A 20863-nucleotide genomic window follows, 5' to 3' on the forward strand; every position below is an offset into this window, starting at 1 on the left:
TAACATTTATTACTTTTAAATGTAAAATTAAAATTTTGAAATAAAAAATTTAATGTAAACTTTAACTCATTTTTATTTTTAATAAAAATATTTTGATGAAATAAAATTATTATTTACAAATTAAATAAAATTTATTGATATTTATAATAAAAAATTTAAAATAATAATTCAAAAATATAATAAACATATATATTTACTTTCGTCATTTCAAAATTTTTAGGTGCTTATATATATTATTGTTATTAGATTTTTACTTAATGAAAATTATTTTAGAACAAATACTTGAATCCATTTAAAAAGGATTTTAATATAATAAACAGATTATAGAGAAAAAAAAAACTAAAAAAAAAAAGGAAAAAACTAGAAATTTCCACTTGTCAGTACCAGAGAAGCCATCACGCTAAGCACGGAGTTCTGGGAGTTGTACCATAAAATTCCCTCTCCCTGTTCTTTGCCATTTGGCCTTTCCATCGCCCGCCCCCTCCCTTCTGCTATAATTCATTCCAGAAGCTTGCCTCCGGGTCAAGTCTGCTATCCTCCAAAACCTTTAATATTTTTTTCCGATTCCAATACGCAACAGTCCATATACTATCCATGGACCTCTCTTCTTCTCTTCCAGAATCACAGCAACGGCTGCCTAATCATGATCATCAACAATTGCATAACCAATCAACCCAATCTTGTTACTACCCCCAACCAAACCAACAACAACCACCTCAACATTACTATTCCTATAATGGTCCTCCTGGTTACGCTTATTATCAAGTGCCACATCAGCAGAGTCTTGAATCAGTTGGAGTTTCGGTTAATACCATGGCGCGAATTGCGGATTCTGTTTGGACGACGGCTCAGGTGGGACTCAACCCGGTGTCTGCAGCCGCAGTGGTTGCCCTGTCGCAGTTGGCGCAATTCCAGCGGACAGCAACGGCTGGAATGCACCCCTACTTTGCGGCGCCGCTGCTGCACCATGGACCGACTTTAATGCCTTCGCCGCCGGTACGGTTATTCGATTCTATGTTTCATTAATTGTTATTCTGTTTCTGGTTTCATTCTTTAGAAATTTCATGCTTTTATTTGTATAACTTGCTTTCAAAAATCATGCCTCTACTTTTTTCTTTCGTTAATAATTTTTCGTTTTCTGTACAATTTATTTTGGTAACTTTACACTATATTGGGTACCGTATTAGAGTTTAGAAGCCATGGAAGTTCTATTTTTGGCTTTAAACGTTTCCATTTATAGGTGGAATAAAGTTTTTGACTTTATAACCCTTAATGAATAAAAATTTGGCCTTGTTGAGTGATAGACGACTGCATCTTTAGAAAATGGTAATCTTCCTACACTCCAATTTCATTTTTGAACTTACCTGTTTAAATATGGAGTTAGATTGTTCTGAAGGAAATGCTAAATTTTAGGTGAAATTTGTAGTTAGCTCACTTAAGGTGAAAAAGGTATTGGTTTACACTTGGTTTCGTTAAAAGACTTATGTGTTTGCATTGCACGAATAGATAAGGTTGGAATTCTGCTTTTAATAAATAAGAGACTGAGAAATCCTTTCAGAGCAGGGGCCAATGCGGTGGGGTGAGTGGGTGAACTTCCCATTGCACTCCTAAAAGGGGCTTAACCATTGGATTGACCTATGAACTTCTGCTTTAGCCGAGTCTAATAAGCCAATTATGAGCTTGACCCTTTTTCTGAAAGCATGCTTGTCTGATAACCTGCTACTGCTAGTGACCATTTCTTTCAATTAATCTCTAATAGTTGCCTTCAATTTTTTTGAATTTTGAGAGAATGTCAAACAGTAGGCTCAATCATTTCACTCGCCAAATAGGATAATTTGAAGCCACTATATTGTCAGTTCATCATGGTTATGAATTCTTGGAGTCCTCTTTGGCTTTGGAACGAATAGGTATATATTTTTTGGTTTCTATGTTTTGTTTCTAGCAACTGAAACAATGGTTTAATGTGGTCTAAGACTGTGTGGATCCTGGCAGAGGATGCTATTCTAACAGGGTTGCATGATTACTCTATCATGCTGGGTGGGATTGAGAAGTGTTTGTAAGATAGCTTTGTATTTTGCCATTGCAAATATTTAGACCTGTGTTCTTATGGTTAAGTAAAAATGTCAGTGAATTTGAATTCTAGACTATTCTTTCTTGGTGAACTTAAGGAGTGATTTTCAAATGCACTGTTGATAGAAAAATTGTAACTGCAGATTTTTGTCCCACAAAGGTAAAAAGACTTTATCATTGGTGAATATCAGCACATTAGGAAGTCATTTATGCAAATATCATCATAGAGTCTAGGGTGGTTGAAATATTGTGAGGAACTGACCATGAGAATCTTTCTTCCACAGAAGTTAATTTCTTTTTGATGAATTCAGAGAAGTTAAATCACCACTGTAATTCATCCTCCACTTTACTTTCTGAAAAGTGAAAACCATTATGTTTGGAATTCCATCAAAAGCTGCTGTGTAAAGCTCTGTGACGCCATTTTTTGTTCATGTTGGATCAAGCAACCATTTAAGACATGAAGAAATTTATGCTTCTTACTTAATCATATCTATTATGATGAATACATTGTTAATTAATCTTGATTTGTGTAGGTCTTTTCCCCATGACTTTAAACATTATTTATCCTTCTTTAAGTAATGAGCATTGGCTCGACTGATTCTTTATGTTCTTGAAAACCTTTAGAACCTGTTTTGCAGGCTAGTGGGTCTCCATATAATAGTGTGGTAGAGAAGGCATTAGATCCTTCAGACGTCATGGCAGGGGATATATTGGCCAGTGCTCTCCCAAGACTGGTGACCATGAAACAGGAAGTGGTGAGGGCAGAGGTGGTCCTCAATGCTTCAAACAACATGGAGCATCATCAGCCTCACAGCAAGAGCCGTACAATGAGAATATAAAATCTACAGATAAATCAGAACCCCTGGCTGTTTTACCTAAAGAAACTGCTCAAACTGCAGTGCCTCCCAAGGCATCTCGGTCTATACCGATGGAGGAGAAAGTTCGTTCAAGCAGACAGCCACCACAGGGTGCATGGTGTGCGCTTTGCAGGGTTGAGTGCACCAGTTTGGAAATCCTTGAGCAACACAAGAATGGAAAGAGGCATAAAAGGAACCTGCAGAAAAATGAAGAGTCAAAGATTGCTGTCAAACCTGGGATGGAAAAACAGAATGGGAAGAAACCTACAGCCAAGCTTGAGAATGAAGGAACTCAGCAGCCCAACAGTGCCCAAGAAAATGAGGAGAAAAAGCCAGTAGAATCTGTTGGTGTTGAAAATTCTGTGGAGCCTATACAACAGATTAATGGAGAGAAGAAACATATTGCAGCCTTTGTGGAAGAAACTCCTAGGATTGATTGTTTTGACAGCCAGAGGCTTGGAATGAAGAGGAAGATGCAAGGTGGTCAGGAAGGAGAGTGCACGAAAAGTTTAGAAGCTCCAAGGCTGAAAGTTGGACCTTGCAAACGAAAGGTTGTAATTCCTCTTATCTGTGACCTGTGCAATGTGAAGTGTGATACTCAAGATGTTTTTGACTGCCATCTTTCTGGGGAAAAACACACTGCTAAGCTTAAACAATTTGGGCCTGTGGGACTTCAAGTTCTTTACCCCTCTAACCCAACTGCAAAATCCCTTTTGCTTCCTCAAAGCGATCAACAGCCTGTTCGTGGCTCACCTGGTTCACATCTTGCAACAGAGGCTTACATACCTCCACAAACTCACAAAGCAGCACCAGTAACATCAGGTTTGAATCTCCAGAATCAACAAAATCCCAACCAGATTGCTGCTGAGAGTGCTAGCATAGTGCGCAGCTGATTCTTGATACCGCTCAGCTACAATGAAGTGGCCGTGTCTATTCAGTCAAACTAGCTTTAAGAATGTTAATTCAGAGTCTGAAAAGGGAATTATTTGCTATACTTCATAGCAGAATTACAGGACCCAGTTGCTTGGTCCTATGGTCTTGAATTTGCTGGTGATAATGACATCAGACCTGAAAGCAAATGAAGGCAGGTTGAGCTCCGATGCATGCTTGTAAACTTTTAACTCATTTATCTCTGCTTATGCAAATACTTACTACTTTTAAAAAAAAAAAATATCTGAGAGAATGTAAAATTTTTTACACTCATATTAGGATTGTTTTCTTCAGTAATTTGTTTTACAAAAATCAGATTTAGAAACAAGCTGATGTTTAATCCATATTTAAACATCTTAAAATTCCCTTCTCTGTTTGGCTCTTCTCCTCAGATGTTTCTGACATATACATATGTCTTATTCTTAGCAGCATGTGGGAAGTGAAAGATGTGAACACGAAATAATGGGTAGTGTAGTGTTATATACTTTTCATATTAGTTTTTCAATGCAGCATGCACTATGTTGATCCCATTCCTTACTTCCATTGAAGCATTTATCTTCATTTCTGGTTTAACTTTGAATAAATTGGTTTAAACAAAAACTGTAAAATCTACAAACCCAAAAAGTATTCGTGTTTAGATGCTTCTGTTAATGGCTTGGATTCGTTTATGTAGGCTTTTGGTTAATGAAATTGAAGCCAATCCTCTTCAATGGAAAAAAAAAAAATTTAAACTCCACGATAATGAAAAATAAAATATAACGCTTAATGGTATTAACATTAAAAATTATCTAATATATTGTACAAAAATTTTTGAATTTCACAAGATTAAAAATGCTACTTCATATAATAACAAAAAAGACATAATAATATTTTAATTTCGTTCATAAAATTTAAAAATTTCGTCATGTATCAAATGATAAATTTTTTAGTATTTAATATATTTGGTGTATCTTTTAAAATTATCAAAACAAATTCTTAATTTTTCCTAAAAAATTGGAGTATAGAATAATGTAATAAATAAATATTGTTGAAAATATAAAATCTGGAAAAAAAAAAGAAGAAGGGAAGATTGAAAATACCATCGTTCCAAATTCTTAAGGTTGGAGGGCAAGATTTTTTGAGATATTTTAATCTTTTTGATCCTACAAACAAAAAGACAAAAGAAAGATCTAATAAAGTAGTCTACCTCTTCAAGCAATCTTAACCGTTGGATCCTGACCCGGAATTCATATCGCTTGCACCGCCTGTTAGCTCTCCATTCCAATTCATCGCAACCAAAATCCCTCGAAAACAAAACAAAATTAGACGTTACCTATATAGAGAGACAGAAGAATCGAAGTTTCTGATAGCAAAAATGGCAGACCACTTTGAGGATTTAGACCAACTTCTTGATAGTATGTTTCTTTGTCTAAAATCTTTGTTTAATTTTTTTCCCCTTAATTTTCTGTTTCTTTAGCTTCTGAAATTTGAACCCTTTTCTTTTCAGGTGCTTTGGATGATTTCCAGACTCTCAACCTTACCAATCCTCCTCAAAGGTACTCTCTTTTTCTCTCTCTGAATGTATTTTTATATGGAAAATATTAATCTGTTTTTTAAAATTTTTGAATACGCTATTTGTTTTTGGTCCAAAATTTTGCCCCCAAGCTAAAATTCCTTCCTTTTTCTAACCTTTTTTCCTCAAAAGCTAGATAGTTTATTAATATCTGGGATGTTAACTCTGATGCTTTGCCTAGGTTAAGTTTTTGTTACAATTTCTTCGAAGTATTTAGCTTTATATTTGGTTAGTAGGGCAGGAGGAGGAGATCCTGAAGAAAAGAAGCAAGAATCTGGTTCTTTACCAAGTGGGGTTCAAGGGTTAGGAATGGGATTACCTGACTTGAAAAGCAAGAAAAAGGGAAAGCAAAAGGTTTCCACGGAATCTCATGTCACAGAGGCTCTTGATAAACTGAGAGAACAGACCAGAGAGACTGTAAAAGGATTGGAATCAATGTCGAAACCTGGCGGAGATGATTTCGGTAAGGATGCAATGATGGAGGATTGGGTCAAGCAGTTTGAGGAGCTTGCTGGGTCTCAGGTATATTTGCTTGAGTGTTTTCATATTCCTTTTAAGATTTTGTTTATCTCTCTTATAATTGTTTGGTATTGTTGTTTTGTTTTGTGGAATGTCAGGTAGATATTGCACACTGCAGTTTGGTTTTTGCTGTAGTTTATTTTTGGCTCATTAGCTTTAAAATTTACTACTGAAGCAGGTCCTGGTTGATTCTTGAGTTGGAATTTAACTATTACTATTACATTTTAGAAGGAGACTTTATTCCAATATTTTTTGAAAAAAAAACTTGTAGCATTTTATCCAGTCAATTGAGTGACATTTACTGTCTTGAACATTGACCATCAACACTGGATACTGCTTTCTAGTACTGAGTCGATAATCAAGACAGTTTGTTTTTGAAAGAGGCATGAAAGAAATGAGACTTTGGCATTTTTCTCTCCCATGAACGCTTCTAATTGATGCCACCTTTCTTGTGCTTGCTTGATTTGATATGAGCATTTGAGAAACGTGCATTATATGGCTTACGTCATATAGGAGTATGATGGTGTCCTCTATATCTGCTCCCAGTAAAGTGCCTCAAACTCTCATGAAACTTTGAAATAAATCTCCACTGGCCACTTCTGAACGCACCTCCCACCCTCCTAAAAACATTCCCTGAAAGAAAAGGGCAGCATGTGTTGATACATATTACATGAGATTCAGTCAAGGGGCTTTGTGTGTATAAATGATTGCCCCTTTGTTGCAAGGGAGGAGGCATTGGGAAAAGCCCTAATAAAAAGGTTTGGTTTAAGGAGGGGATCATTGTGTTTTAGCATGCATCACTCTCAAAATTTCACGTGCTTGGCAAGCCTAGCATGTTATAGGTCCAAAATAGATAGATTTGCATTGGGTAACCTGTCCTATTTGAGTTGCATCTGAAACTTTTAAATTTGTTGAGTTATATAGCTAATTGAGTCATTTAGTGATAGATAGCATTATAAGTTACTGATTGTTGCGTGCAATCTTGCATGGACAAGCATATTCCTCATACATGCTTACATATGGGCATTTATTACTTTAAACAATCAAGGGCATACATTTATTTATATACATATCTTATTTTCTAATATGTTGGTCATAGTCTCAGCCTATGTTATCAATTTATTTAGGTTTTAGGTTTTATTAGTAGCATATGCGAGGGAATGGGTACTTAATTATTCCTTTGTTTTGACCAGGACATGGAATCGATTGTAGAGACTATGATGCAACAACTTTTGTCTAAGGAGATTCTTCATGAACCCATGAAGGAAATTGGAGAAAGATACCCACAGTGGTTAGAGGAGCATAAAGCTAGTTTGAGCAAAGAAGAATATGAACGGTACTCCCGCCAACATGAACTGATAAAGGAGCTTAATGGTGTTTATGAAAATGATCCTAATAACTTCACCAGGATTGTTGACCTCATGCAAAAAATGCAAGAGTGTGGTCAGCCACCAAATGATATTGTGCAAGAGCTTGCTCCTGAATTTGATCTATCCAATCTTGGCCAGCTGTAAGTGCTCTTTCTTTTGCAGCAATCTAAACCAACCATTCATTTGTAATATTCTGCTTTTTGTCCAACCTACTAGTCTGCGTGTCCTTTATTTATGAAAATTATAGTCCCTTTTCCTTTAGTTTTAAATTTTGGTGAAGGGCGCCAATTAGCAGGATAAAATGACCTGGGATTGTTTCCAAAGGATCACCATACGGTATCTCGAATCATGAATCAATTGTTGGGAGTTGTTGATCTGTGGAATTTTGGGAATTTGGTATGAGGGTGGTGGCACTATGGGTCTCAGGTCAGATGTTAGTGGGGTAGAATGGCCTGCTGTAGGTTTTAAGTCTCCTAGCCAAAAGGTGGTCAGTCCTTGATTTTACTTCCCCCAAAACTACAGCAGACACTTGAGGATTTTCTCTGTTCCAAATTAGCTTGACTGAGATATTACTCATTGTAGCAATGTGTAATACATGTGCTTATTTAGAGATTGCAGTTTATTTTTTACTGTGGCATGAATTTTTCTGTTATTGGTTTGACGTACAAAGCATTTGCCTAGTGTTCATGGCTAACAAACACTTTTACTCTTGCAGATCCCCAGAGATGCTCGATTCACAGCAAAACTGTTGTATAATGTGAGGCAAATATCCTGTTGCAGACTATGTTTTCTTCTATTTAATAGATATTCTTTTAATGTTTCGGGAAAATAAAGTAGCTTTCCTTTAACTTCTAAGTTATTTGATCCTTAAAGAAATTAGATGATCAATATTTTGAGCCTAGTCTCTTGTTAAGCATATTTATGATTATGGGAAAAGAGGTTTATGAATTATGAACAAGGTTGAGTGTGCAATTTGCTTGGTGATTCTTTAAATGACAGAAACAAATATTCTTCCCGGGCATAACTAAGAATTTCTCTGGATAAATTTATTAAAATTTAAAGAATCAATTGAATGAAAGAACATCGTGTCATTACAATATGCAAGTTGATTGCTTATTAAATTGAATTGGATTAATGAATTGGAATATGGAAATGGAGTTTGTCGTCTTCGGCTAAGCGTCCCAGGGTGCAATCCAGTGTCTCCCATTGACAAAACTTTTAACTAGAAACGGATGGGCTGCATCGAAATCCAGTTCCTTGGCCCATGACACTCCACGAACGGTTGCAGCTCCAGGACCCCAGCATTTATACACCCCGAAGAACACGGTCCTGCAAAGGGAACAAAACGAAGGCATTGCCAATTTGACTCAATTATATCAAAATTCAATCATTTCTCTTTTATGTCTGCCTATATTGGATAATCTATCATGTTGGTATCTTTGATTTCTTCTATCTTTATGTTTTGTTGACTATGAAACGTATTAGGATCATCCACTCATTACTATTGACTAATGAGAATCAGATCTTGCGCTTGTTATTTATTTGGGTCCTACAAGGGAAGGGAACGTACTTATTTTTGTTGCTGACATGGTCCCAGTCGTCCCAGCCACCATGAGCAACCAGGTCATCGAAGTAAGTGTAAGCATAGACAATCCTCGAGTATTGACCCATGGCTCGTCCCACATATAGCGGTCCAGTACCTGTAACCTTGCAACTCACAAAAGCGAAGCCTGTCTTCTCATCCGGTGAGTTTCTGTCGTGAGCCGCAATGGATCCGAATCTTGTGGCTATTGAGTGTAGTTCACAATCCTGAACAAGCAACCAAACCGTGAGTGAACATAAACACTGTACTAAAATACTAACAAGGAAAATATTTTAAAAAAATGAAAAGATAGAGAGAGAGTTCTCAAACAGATTATGCAGCTGTTTGCTCTTTGATTCGATGAAGATGGCTGAAGTAAAGAAGAGATGTTGCCATGCTTATGAAAAATGGTTTCTGCAGTGTAAGATGTTAATGCCATTGCAAAGCTGGATTGAATTATAATTGCAATGTCACGAGGAAAGAGGTCAAACCCAATATTTTAATTTAGGCTCTCAAGCATTTAAACCATCAATTTGGTGGCGAGTTAGTGTTTACTCTTTTAATTATGATTCTTTACTTAGTATTTGGCAGCCCTCTTTTGGCAAGTTGGGTACCACTACCTTCTGACAGACAAAAACGTCTGTTGATGAGAGAAAGGTCTCTTCCTTTTTCAGCTTTACGGACAAGAGAGTCAGACTTGCTATAGAATAATGCAACGTCCTTTTCATTTATCAACTTATAAATTTTGAATATGGAAATTCTCTTTCAGAAGTCACGAGCATTTACTGTACTAGTATTTGTTTTTGCATGGTAGACAGGATATATTCAAAATAAAAGTTCTTACTTTGTACATGGAGCGACCGTTTCCAAAGATGAAGTCAATTGAACCTTCGATATAACACTCCTTGAAGTAATGACGACCAGCATCATCACAAAGAGTGTCTTGTGCACCGTAGAATCCACAGCCAGAAAAGTATGCCTTGTCGCCCGATATGCGAAACGCCACTGCTTGCCATCCTTGCATTCCTGGCATGGGTGCCGGTGCTGTATTCTACAAACACACAAAGCTATTTTGAACCAAAAAAATGATACTATATGGTACTCAAATAAAAATCAATAAATACCGACAATTAATGTCACATGCAGCATTAAGAAGAGAAATATATGGCATATTTAATGTTTTCAGAGCAATGGTAGTAGAGAGGTGATCTCTGGTACTTGCACTTTGTCCTTTCATTATTGTTAATGTGCTGGGAAATTTTGTGTTTAATGATTTGCAGTAGTATGTTGTTTAGTTGTACGGTGCTAATTATATTTACCTTGAAGCTGATATTCCTAGCAGAGAAATAATTAGCATACACAGTGACAGAAGCAGTTTGATAAGTACGCAACTGTTGGCCGTTGGCCCCACGATCACATGCTCTATCATGCCACTCAATGAATGTCACGTCTCTCCCAGCGCCCTGAAACGTGATGTATGGCTTTGTCGCAGGCACCACCACCTTCTCTCTGCACCGCCACCACACCATATCAAGTATCATCAGCATTTTGAAAGTGAAGACAGTGTTTGACGTGTGTGTTTAGATTTTTTCTAAGAATATTTCTCTTCATTTTTTAGCATAAATCGATGCTTTAAAGGCTCTTAAGATAAGGCAGAGAAATTAAATAAAGTGTATAATTACATGTAATATCCAGGGCTGATTTGAATTAGAACGTTCTTTCTATTATTCTCCGGGACTGCATCAACGGCATCTTGGACTGACCGGAAGTGACCTGATCCATTAACGTCAACTGTAATCCTCCGGTGACCGATGGGTCCAATCCACTTATGGTGGTGCCTTGTTGAGTTGGTTGTACAAGCTGTAGCATTGACGACTGAGCTCGTTGCAACTGATATTAATGGCTGCGCAGGACAGAAGAAGGAAGTGAAAGCGAAGAAAAAACAAATGAAGGAACTAAAAAACTCCATTTAAATAACTCTAAGTAGTCAGAGAATAGAAATGATGAAACCAGAGAGAGACAGGGTGATACAATCATGCAAATGTAAAGAATTTTTCAATGTGGAATTTTGTATGAGGTTGGTTTACTTTCAGGATCTTATATATATAATGCAAGAAACTAAGAGAAAGAGAGACACATTTATCATCTGAGTGAATTGAGTTGAAGAATCTGATTTTATTAACTCAATTTTCTACAAATTTGGGTGTTTGCAACGGTCATTTTTTTGTTCCCTTGCAAGGAGGGGGATTGTAGTTGTAGTTTGTAGGCTTTTATGGTAGCTCTTGGCTGCATTATACGCACCAGTCTAAATGTGGGGGCTGTATTTCTTTGGCTTTGCATTATATCTAGTTTGGATTCCAACCAACGAATATAAAATCCTAGTATATGTTTCTGATTTTTGTCATGTTCGACTTGGATTCTCACCATAGATTTTGTGCTCTATCCGACTAGATATTTACTTTAGACTGTTTACAATTTACAAACAACATGATCAAGGACTATATGATATTTGCTACCATTTTTTTTATTGAGTAATCATGTACTAATGATCAACAATACGTGTTAAAAGGATTTATCTTTGCATTTAAAGTTGGATAATGATTAAAACTAAAAATTTAATATTTTATCAACGTATTATGTGATTGTCCTGGTTCCTTGACCACTCCAGATAATTCACAGCATTATGCTTTATCTTTCCCTTTTGATCTACAAATAAATTAACAGGAAACCATCACTTTTCGGTCCAGCTTCCGGTGGTGTTGGCGTGCATGAAGAATGATGGTCCAGGCATGGCTCAATATATAGTTATTTATTTCTTTATTTAACTATTTTGGCCTAGAAAATACTGGACTGGTCTTAATGGGGTCCACTTGTTTTTTTGAACGTTGGGTTGGGACTACAAAATCTTTCCCCGGATCACGGGTAGAGACAAAAATGCCCTGACTTTGGTGCATATAGGTTTTTTTTTTTTTTTCCTTCAGTTTGTGACGAAATAAATAAATCACCGCTAAAAAGTAGAAACATCAAAAGTCATTGTGATGATATGATGGTGATGATTGGCTTGATTATAGGTTTTTGGGACCCACTAAACAGATGCTAGGATACCCTTTTTAACGTTCTGGTCAGGGTTGTGAGGTTATTATTGAGAGACATTGCGAGCCCCGACAGGATTTCCCTAAAATCATGGCCATGTAACTTGGGTTTGTGGATAACGTGGGAAAATCCAGTGCTTTTGCAATGTGCTTGGATTTTTGGTCTCCGATTTGATCACACTCGTTGATGATGAACATGGGTGGGTTATTGGGCTTTAGTGGGTCAAACATTGAACCCCAGTTAAAAACTAAAAACATGTCCAATAACAGCAAGATTTCCCTTTTTGGAGAAAGTGGGCTTTGGTTGGACATAACCAGTTGAAAAGATCAAGTCTTGTTTATGACTTCAAAATTTAAAAGAGCTACGCATAAGCTGAGTCGTTTTTCAAGTCTCCAAGGCCAATCCAGGAAAAAGCCTTTTTTTGAAAGCTCAATTAAACAACATTGACAAGATAAAAAAAAAAGGAAATTTCGATAATCAAAATATGTATCATCCGTTTAATCATACAAATGTTGAATGAAATTCCAATCACCTTCTGTTTTCACCAAAGTCTTCGAATTCTGTCAATATTTTTTTTTTTTTCCCGGGCAAAAGAAAAAGAATCTTGTTAAAGTCCTTGGTCTCCTTGAATATTTATATCGCTGGTAAGTCTCAATACAACTTGTTAAAGCCAGATGGTGGTGAAGATTCACCCAATATTGGGAAAAATTGTTCTCTTTCAAGTGAGACCTGAAGCCTTGCCATGACCTTAACTATTGAACCCCAAGCAATAGGAGCATAACAAAAAGCATAGCCGAAAACAGCTAAAGCTCTTATAATTCCATTGGGGTACCAAGGATATGCCATGACCAAAAGAGACCCAAAAATCCCAATCAAAGGAACAGAAACTAGAATGACTGGCAGCAAAAATGAATTGATTGCAATAGAGGAAAGAGCAATCGAACCAAGGAAATATAATGCCCAGCCTACCAATGGATGAATTGTACGAGGAATAATGGCGAAGGGAACTATATAGGCTGCAAGAATTGACCAGATTGCTATAACCTTTAGGCCTGTTTGCATCAAAGATGTGCTTTTGTCTGAGTGACGGTAACATAGTTTGGAGATGCTGGGGCGTGCTAGACGTGTCATCATGATGATTCCGAGAAAAATAATGGATTGGATTATTACAATAGGCATCTCAGCTGCGTACCTGTATAAGAAGTTGAAAACTCACATCAATTATACAGAGTGGCTAGATATTTTTTTTATCTGTCACTGTTGTATATATTTTTTTTATCTTACCCTAGAGTTTGACGACGATTTTCATGCCATTCAATGCCTAGGGGCAGGACAGGCCAAGACCACCAATACCATGGCTTCAACCATAGTGCACCAGGGAAAGTGATCACACTGTTAGGTCCACATGTTACACTCCAACGAAGTCTAAGATCTGGGGACCAGCAAAAAAATAAAAAATATTTTGAGGTTAGATTTGTAGATGAAAACAAAGCATGGAATCATTATAGATTAGATCCTCACTATTCTACTCACAATAATAAGAGGCATCCATTTGATAGCCCATAGGAAGTCTGTATTGCCCATCTAGATTGGTGCCATTTAGGGGCGGATGGAACATTGGCTGGTCGAGCAAATCAGGGAAGTAGGCACCGATAAATCCCTGGTCTGCACCATCAGGGTTTTCTTTACCAGTTTCCAGTTGGTGAATCATGTCTTTGAATACCTCTAATGATGGCTGCAGATAAATATTTTTTAGGAAACAAAGTTGCTTTATGAAAGTAGTCGAAATGAATCATATGTAGAAGAAAATTTTACCTGCAACACAAAGAGGCCAGTATGAAAGATGCAGGGGTTGATAAAGACTGCACAAAACTGCCCACATTGGAATAATTCATCAGTTTTCTGGAGGAAAAGATTGTCAGCATCTAGCATGACCACTCTGTCATAGTCCACCAAACTCCAGGCATATAGTTTGTTCAATGTTAACTTGAATCTCTTATCAAAATTTTGTTGACCCTTGTAAGGGTTATCAATGTTCTCCACCCTCACCACCTTTGCTCCATCTTCCTGTTCCCTATACCACAAAAACAGAGCCGGTTACATCTGTTTCACCACATTTTTCACTATAATAATGAGCATTCTAAACAATGATAACATAATTTATTCTTTAAGCAGCTATTCCTCGTAGCAGCAGGCCATGGGCGTTGCAATGTAACAATAATTGCCATTTCAAAGGGGTTGTGCACCAAACAAGCTACTCTCGCATGCTATTCCTTGACTAATACAATATCTAAGACCATTTCTTGTGCTTCTTGAAACTAGGCGTGGGGACATGGTTACTAATTAGTTGAATATTGTGGATAGCTTCATAATTCAGCTGGATCCACCCGAAATAAATTCAGGAGCAGGTATTCCCACCCTATAATTAAATTATAGTGGGCTGTGTCTTATGTGGGGGAACTCCGTTCTTATCAATTCCTCCCTCTTGATATTATTTGCGCTGCATTTATCCAAGCTTGAATTAGGATTTAGGAATGATTGAAAACATAAATATATATGTCATTTGTGCAGCATTTGTCCTTCGAGCCTACTGTCTTTGAGTCTTAAAGGATGAGCTTTACTTTCCAATACATAGTGTTTGTATCCGTGGTTTAACATGTGGTTGAGCAAGTAAAGTCAGCTTCATCACTAATCTAAGGAAAACAGAGAAATTTGACCTTGACCAGTAAGTGGAACGAGACCACGTGGAAAATTAAACTGGACCTAACGTGGTTGAAATTTTAAATTCTTAACTCAAAATGTTTAATAATATCAATACTGAAAGTGGTCCTGAATCCTGTGAACCACTATAACTTCGCTGGACTCCGACTGGATTTTTGCTACTTTTATTGCAAAATATTTATTTAGCAAAAAGAAAAAAAAAATGCGTTAAGAAAAAAAAGAAAAGAAAAAGAAAAAAGAAATGCAATGATGTTGTGGGGACTTACAGGGCGCGCACCCAACGGAGGGGAACGTCGAGGGAAGCAATGACGATGAGATCAGCGTCCACTTGGAGCCTAACAAGCGATCTTATCAAAACACGTGTCGCGACATAGAACTCGTAGTCCCTCGGCGTCCCCATGTACATCATCGTCGCGTAAGCGTTCCGGTGCTCCTTCTTCTTCAGCTTAACCCCATACAACCCCGTCGTTTGCACCGCCGCCACTAACACTAGCAAGACTCTCAAGAACGTAACAACTTCTTTTCGCTTCTCTCCGCTCCAAGCCATTCCTTTCTCTTCTCTTTCTTCTTCTCTGAGTTTTTAGGTTAACAAATAACAAAACAATGTAAAAACCAAAAGAAACCCCAAAAAAGTAAATATATTCAACGACTGCCTTTAACAAATTTATTTGGTTGATTTTCTTTTTCCCTTGAATGGCAACTCTTTTAAGCTTTGGAAAGTATCTATATACGAAAAGCAAGTGGAAGGAAACAGGGAAGGAAAGCCCTTTAAAGGAGGGCAGGTGGGGGCATTTTGAAAATTTTCGTTTTCCATTTGCTCGTTTGGCATATATCCAAGCTTTCCGGTGTAACCGAGGAGTTCGTACTGCCCAATGTTTCAGCCGCCAATATATGAGAAATTATGAAGTTGGACAATAGCATAAATAATACAACTAGATATACGAACATAATTAAAATACATTTGTAATACGTGAAATTTATTAGGAGTATAGTTTTTCAATGAATAAAAATAAAAAAAGATTTTATATATATATATATAAAAATATACACATAAGTGATTTTTTGTCACATTAATTTTTTAAATCTAAAAAAAAAGTCATCTATTTTTTATTTTTTTAAATACTATCACAAAATAATTATATTTATATATTTTTTTATGTGTATATAGCATTATTCGTAAAAATAAAATATATATATTAGAAATATTGCATGATTAATTTTGAATATTTAAAAAGAAAATTCACGTAACCTTAATTTTGAATATTTTTAATGGTATTTTTTAAGATTATTATTTTGAGTATCGTGGCACTTAAAGTAAATATGAGGAGATTCGCTCGAAGTATGTTAAAAAGGAAAATTGGACAGTTTGAGGGTGGAAATTGGAAAAGAAAAATAATAAATGCGGCACGTGGAGGGATTGATGAGGGTGGGCAAAATCAAAGTGAAAAAGTCAAGAGATTGAGACCAGAATTACTCGGTCACCGCAGCATAACATTGAGAAGTAAACGACGATTGAGCTTGGCGTTTGTATTTCTAATTTCAGGGCCCTCATTCTTTGACTTCTTCGTAAAGGTTTTGGGATTGTATTTAAGAAACGCGTTAAGGAGTTATTTTCCTACCATTTTTACTTTTCTTTGCTTCCTATTGTTTCTTAAATTTATAGAAACTAAATTTAGCTTCTTGTTTTTTATCATAGAGTTGGTTGATTACTTGTTCCTCTCAATTACTCAAACTATTCCAAAGACAATGGTATAACCAAAAATTCTTAATCCTCTCGTATTGGAACTAATCATTTGGGAAAGAGAAAAAAAAATAATATAACCAAAAACTCTCTGTTATTATTTATTTTAACAAAAGAAATAGTAATTTAAGATAAAATTTTTGATAAATGCTTAAATTTAAAATAAAAATTTATTAAATATCGATTCTTTAAAATAATTATATGAATTAATATAACAAAAAATTCTTTTAAAAAATTCTTTGTTAAATTTTTTAAATGTAATTTAAAAATAAAATTATTATAAATATTTAATTTTAAATTTTAAATTAATTAGATATTAATTTTAAATTTATATATATATCAATTTTATTAAATTAATACTATATATTTCAATTTAAGAAGTTGTTTCTTTCCCTGGTTATGACACGGGGCAACAGAATACGTGGACCTTTTCCATTCAAATACAAGTCAACAGAATTCTTTGACATTGTCCTCAGCTGCTCACTATTTCCTTTAAAAAAAAAAAAGGAGGCTAGTGGGGAGAACAAGTATAACATAAGGAGTTTAGGATTATGATAAGACAAGGTATTATTATGATTAATATTAAATTAAATAATATTATTTTATTTTTTATTTGATATATGAAAAAATTATAATATAATAAATTATTTATTGATTAAAATTATTTTTAGAAATTTTATATAATTTAAATTATTTATATAAAATTTAAGAGTTTAATAAGATATATTAATTTAATTTTATAAATTAAAAATAATTATTTTTACTTTAAAATGATTAAATTATCATACTAAAATAATGATTAATCATTTTTATAATTTTATTTTTTCTTTAAATACAAACTATCCTCATTATATATTTAGATATATAAACCAACCAAAATAACTTAGTATGACTGCTATTTGGCTGCATCGAGGGCTTATAATCATGGGAACAAATGTGATAAAAATTATCTTACATAGAAATAAAGAGTATTATCCTATACAGTGCAATTTTTATTATTAAATTTAAAATTTAAATTTATTAAATATAATTGTATGAACCAATTATTTAATCTCCGGTTCCTTCATAAAAAATTTTAAACGTCTCAAATGAGTTTCTACAATCCTCTTTGAATTTTTTATGCTATTACACGTGTTAAGTAAAATTGACGGTATGGGCTTCTATTTGGTGGGTCCTAACCTGGTCATGGCTATTTTCAATTGGGTTTTAAGTCTTGAACCAAATTAAGCCTGTTTGCTTTTTCTTGATTTGGGCTATATGCTACATCAAAAGGGCACAAGGGAAAAACTATTGATCTCTGCTACGCTGAATTCGGCCTTTTCTTTTATCTTGGGCTAGAACTTTATGATCCTTTTTTTCTGGGCTAAAAGATATTAACTTTTTCATATACAGACCCATCTACCGGTAGAAATTCTCAATATGGTGTCCATCTACAGGTATCCATTTCCCAACATGGTATTCATCTACAGGCAGAAATTCAGAAGAAATTAAAAAACTACAGCATCTAATCTAAACATATGTAGTAGCCACTTTACATGAAAGAGTGAATTTCGGATTATAAAAATCCCCAATTTGCAACCTATTGCAATATTATATGGGCAAAGTGAAAGCATTGTGAGGCCATGGGAGCTAGCCTCAAGAGATGCAGGTGACCTTCTCACACTGACTACTCTCCTGCAGAGTATCTGAAGAGCTTGCTGCCATCTGCGGTTGCTGCTGTTGCTGCTGCTAAGAGCTGGTTCAAATCCAAAGGCTATTTGACCCACATGGTATATTAAAAGCCTAACGCCTTGGCTTATATCGATACAACCCTGATGAAGAAGGCTGACACTGAAGGAGAGTTTAAGTAGAAATGAGCATGCCAAACCAGCTAGAATGGGACTTATACCATGAGAAGGGGATAGAAGGGTAGCCAGAATCACCATTTGCAAAGCCATAGTAATACACCTTATAGAAACTTGGGAAAAGTTTTTGGTTTTGGCTTTGACTTATTTTTTGTTTCTCCCTAAAAGCAATGGATGGTCAAGTATATATTGAATAAATGTGTCAAGGTGAAGCTTTAATTTTTCTTTGGAAAGAAGGCATATGCAGGCAAAGCAATTCATTTGGGAAAGTGGGAAAACTTGAAAACGCAAAACTAGAAAGATAAAGTAATCAAGGCAACGCAAACTTTTGTTCACATTGTGATCACAAATTAAACTCATAATCAATGAAATCCCATGTGCACTATTAATCCAGACACAGTCAATAAAAACAAAAAGATACCCTTTCTTCTATGTTATCTCGCAGATTAAAATGTTTGTTAATTACTTTTAACTGTCACAGCTTTGTCAATAATTTTGCTTTATCATCATCTTGAAATTAAAGGACTGTTCATTGAGTACGATCGTACGATTTATCAAGGAAACCAACTGAAGTCAACAACATTTCTGACATATATTCTAATTAACCATAAAAGTGTAAGAAACAAAAATTCATAGTCTTGACATTAAAAAAATTAAAGAAAAAAAGAGAAAAATCCATATATATATATATACACACACACACTCATGAAGACTAGATTTCAAGTTTTGATCATAAAATATCTCATGTTCTCACCCGAAATGAGCATCTGCTTAAAGTGAAAGCATGCTGAGAGTATGGAAGTTATCCTCGTCCGATTGTCCCGCTGGAGACCTTCTTACATGGGTTATCCTCTGGCAAACTAACCGAAGAGCTCGTTGCCATCGGTCGCCATTGTCCGGAGCTGGCTGATCAGCCTCGAAGGCAATCTGATTCAACTGAAAAAAGAAGAGCCTGGAGGCATCAATCACGTCAATGTAAACCGGACAAGCAGTCCTCAAACTGAAGGAAAGTTTGAGAACGAAAGGGCAAATCAAGCCTGCAACTAAAGGAGTGAAACTACGGGTGGAAGATACGAGGTGGAGTTTGGCTAGTGCTATTAAGTGCAGCACCATTGAAATGGAAGCTTATGAAGTGAAAAACAAATCTTGGAAAAGAAGTTGGAATTTTGTTCTTTTGGGTTTGGTTTATTCTCTAGCGAATGAAATGCGATCCAGCTGTACGATGGAGCCGGTGAAATGTGCCATTGAAGGCAAGAGAATGTATTTGAGACTATGTTCGAGTTTAAGAGAGAGCTTGAAAACCTTTTTACTCTGCCAGTGTAATAACCAATAACGAATAACTTAAGTTGGCTTTATCTTCTCGATGGATAAGTTTATTGTGACTCATTAAAGGCTTCCATGATGATTACATGTCAAAGAAAGAAAGATCAATGTATACTGTTTCTTGACTTAACTATGACACTGACCAGAAATAAGATGCCAAACGGAACTTTTCCCATTTTGTACATTGTGGATAATGAAATACTGTTCCTTTCATCAAGCAGTATTTTTTTTTTTTTTTTTTGCCGGTAAAGCATAGAGGCTTAACAAGCATGTTACTAAGTAAAAAATGTTATTTGAGATTATAAGTATATAAGTATGTTCCATACTAATATTAGTTTAATATGTAAACTTATTCAATTCTTTTTATATGAAATTTATTTTCAACAATTAATACTTTTTTCTTTTTTTATTAAAAAAATGCAATTAAAAGAATCTTAAGTTTTATTTGAATTTAATTTATTTTTTTCATGATTTTAAGAAGACAATCTTTTAATTAACTTTATTTCAAAATACATCTCACAAATATCAATCTTTGAACTTTGATTAAATGCATTTATTATTTTACTCTTTTTTTATAAGTTTATATTTAATATATTAGTAATATATATTTTATACAATATCAACAAATCAAATATTGATAATTCATTAATAAGATGCATCAGATAATAATATTTTATTAATAAATAATTTTTTAAAAAATAATTTATATATATTTATTTTAAATATTTATATTTATTCATTAATAAAATATAAAATTTATAAACTAATAATATATCCAATATAAATTTATTATTTATTATTATTAACTGTTTAATAGTACCATACAAACCATGCAGTTAGAGCAAATCAGATGGTCCGGACGGAAGCGTAACCTAATTTATATCTTCTCCGATTACACATACCCACGTGTCGAGGTTCGAATGATAAAGTGGGCCTGTTAGGAAATTTCCTTGAAGTTTCGGATGATACTTTGAGAGAATGGTGGTTCAGATATTTTTTTTGTGTTAACATGCGGATAATGCAGACGACATATATAAGGAGGGGGCGCAACCAATCGTTTATATAAACATTTATATGATTTGATCTTCTGCCAACCTAATCGTTTTCAATCATGATTTCATCAGAAAAGCAGAGATATTCCTTGCTTTCAGATTAGCAAGACGATCAAAGTCATTATAGTTTTAATTTGAAACATGGTGAAGTGAATTAATTTGACTAAATGACTCAAGTTCAACTACAAATTCTTTGAAAGGGCAAGGAA

General features: G+C 35.0%; 5 protein-coding genes across 7 annotated transcripts; 3 read left to right on the forward strand and 2 right to left on the reverse strand.

The window, feature by feature from the left end:
- The first annotated feature begins 440 nt into the window (after nucleotides 1–440).
- LOC111291025 (uncharacterized) lies at nucleotides 441–4222 on the forward strand. Its single transcript, XM_022882571.2, has 2 exons — nucleotides 441–996; nucleotides 2709–4222. Exons 1-2 carry the CDS (start codon nucleotides 595–597, stop codon nucleotides 2907–2909), a joined length of 603 nt encoding a protein of 200 aa, XP_022738306.2. The 5' UTR covers nucleotides 441–594; the 3' UTR covers nucleotides 2910–4222.
- Nucleotides 2856–4222, forward strand: LOC149515973 (uncharacterized). The gene has a single exon (XM_089767654.1). It carries the CDS (start codon nucleotides 2999–3001, stop codon nucleotides 3818–3820), a length of 822 nt encoding a protein of 273 aa, XP_089623780.1. The 5' UTR covers nucleotides 2856–2998; the 3' UTR covers nucleotides 3821–4222.
- Nucleotides 4223–4957: 735 nt separating this feature from the next.
- LOC111291619 (peroxisome biogenesis protein 19-2-like) lies at nucleotides 4958–8256 on the forward strand. Of its 2 annotated transcripts, none has more exons than XM_022883415.2 (5): nucleotides 4958–5251; nucleotides 5344–5392; nucleotides 5643–5931; nucleotides 7122–7438; nucleotides 8014–8256. In XM_022883415.2, the coding sequence occupies exons 1-5, from the start codon at nucleotides 5212–5214 to the stop codon at nucleotides 8057–8059; spliced, it is 741 nt and encodes a 246-aa protein (XP_022739150.2). In that variant the 5' UTR covers nucleotides 4958–5211; the 3' UTR covers nucleotides 8060–8256. The 2 variants fall into 2 exon arrangements, with proteins under 2 accessions (XP_022739150.2, XP_022739151.2); XM_022883416.2 differs by having other exon boundaries at nucleotides 4964–5251; nucleotides 5646–5931.
- LOC111290044 (putative pectinesterase 68) lies at nucleotides 8085–11092 on the reverse strand. Of its 2 annotated transcripts, XM_089767653.1 has the most exons (6): nucleotides 10912–11091; nucleotides 10563–10783; nucleotides 10200–10389; nucleotides 9725–9931; nucleotides 8869–9107; nucleotides 8085–8627 (listed from the first exon to the last, which is right to left on the reverse strand). In XM_089767653.1, exons 1-6 carry the CDS (start codon nucleotides 10915–10917, stop codon nucleotides 8471–8473), a joined length of 1020 nt encoding a protein of 339 aa, XP_089623779.1. In that variant the 5' UTR covers nucleotides 10918–11091; the 3' UTR covers nucleotides 8085–8470. The 2 variants fall into 2 exon arrangements, with proteins under 2 accessions (XP_089623779.1, XP_089623778.1); XM_089767652.1 differs by having other exon boundaries at nucleotides 10563–11092.
- A 1333-nt stretch (nucleotides 11093–12425) lies between these two features.
- On the reverse strand, nucleotides 12426–15554 carry PGSIP8 (Nucleotide-diphospho-sugar transferases superfamily protein). Its single transcript, XM_022883418.2, has 5 exons — nucleotides 14961–15554; nucleotides 13789–14047; nucleotides 13507–13708; nucleotides 13258–13405; nucleotides 12426–13165 (listed from the first exon to the last, which is right to left on the reverse strand). Exons 1-5 carry the CDS (start codon nucleotides 15239–15241, stop codon nucleotides 12625–12627), a joined length of 1431 nt encoding a protein of 476 aa, XP_022739153.1. The 5' UTR covers nucleotides 15242–15554; the 3' UTR covers nucleotides 12426–12624.
- Nucleotides 15555–20863: the final 5309 nt, after the last annotated feature.

The sequence above is a fragment of the Durio zibethinus genome, chromosome 11 (assembly GCF_047325235.1).
Source record: "Durio zibethinus cultivar Kanyao isolate XHJ-2024 chromosome 11, ASM4732523v1, whole genome shotgun sequence".
In the NCBI taxonomy this organism is placed as follows: domain Eukaryota; kingdom Viridiplantae; phylum Streptophyta; class Magnoliopsida; order Malvales; family Malvaceae; genus Durio; species Durio zibethinus.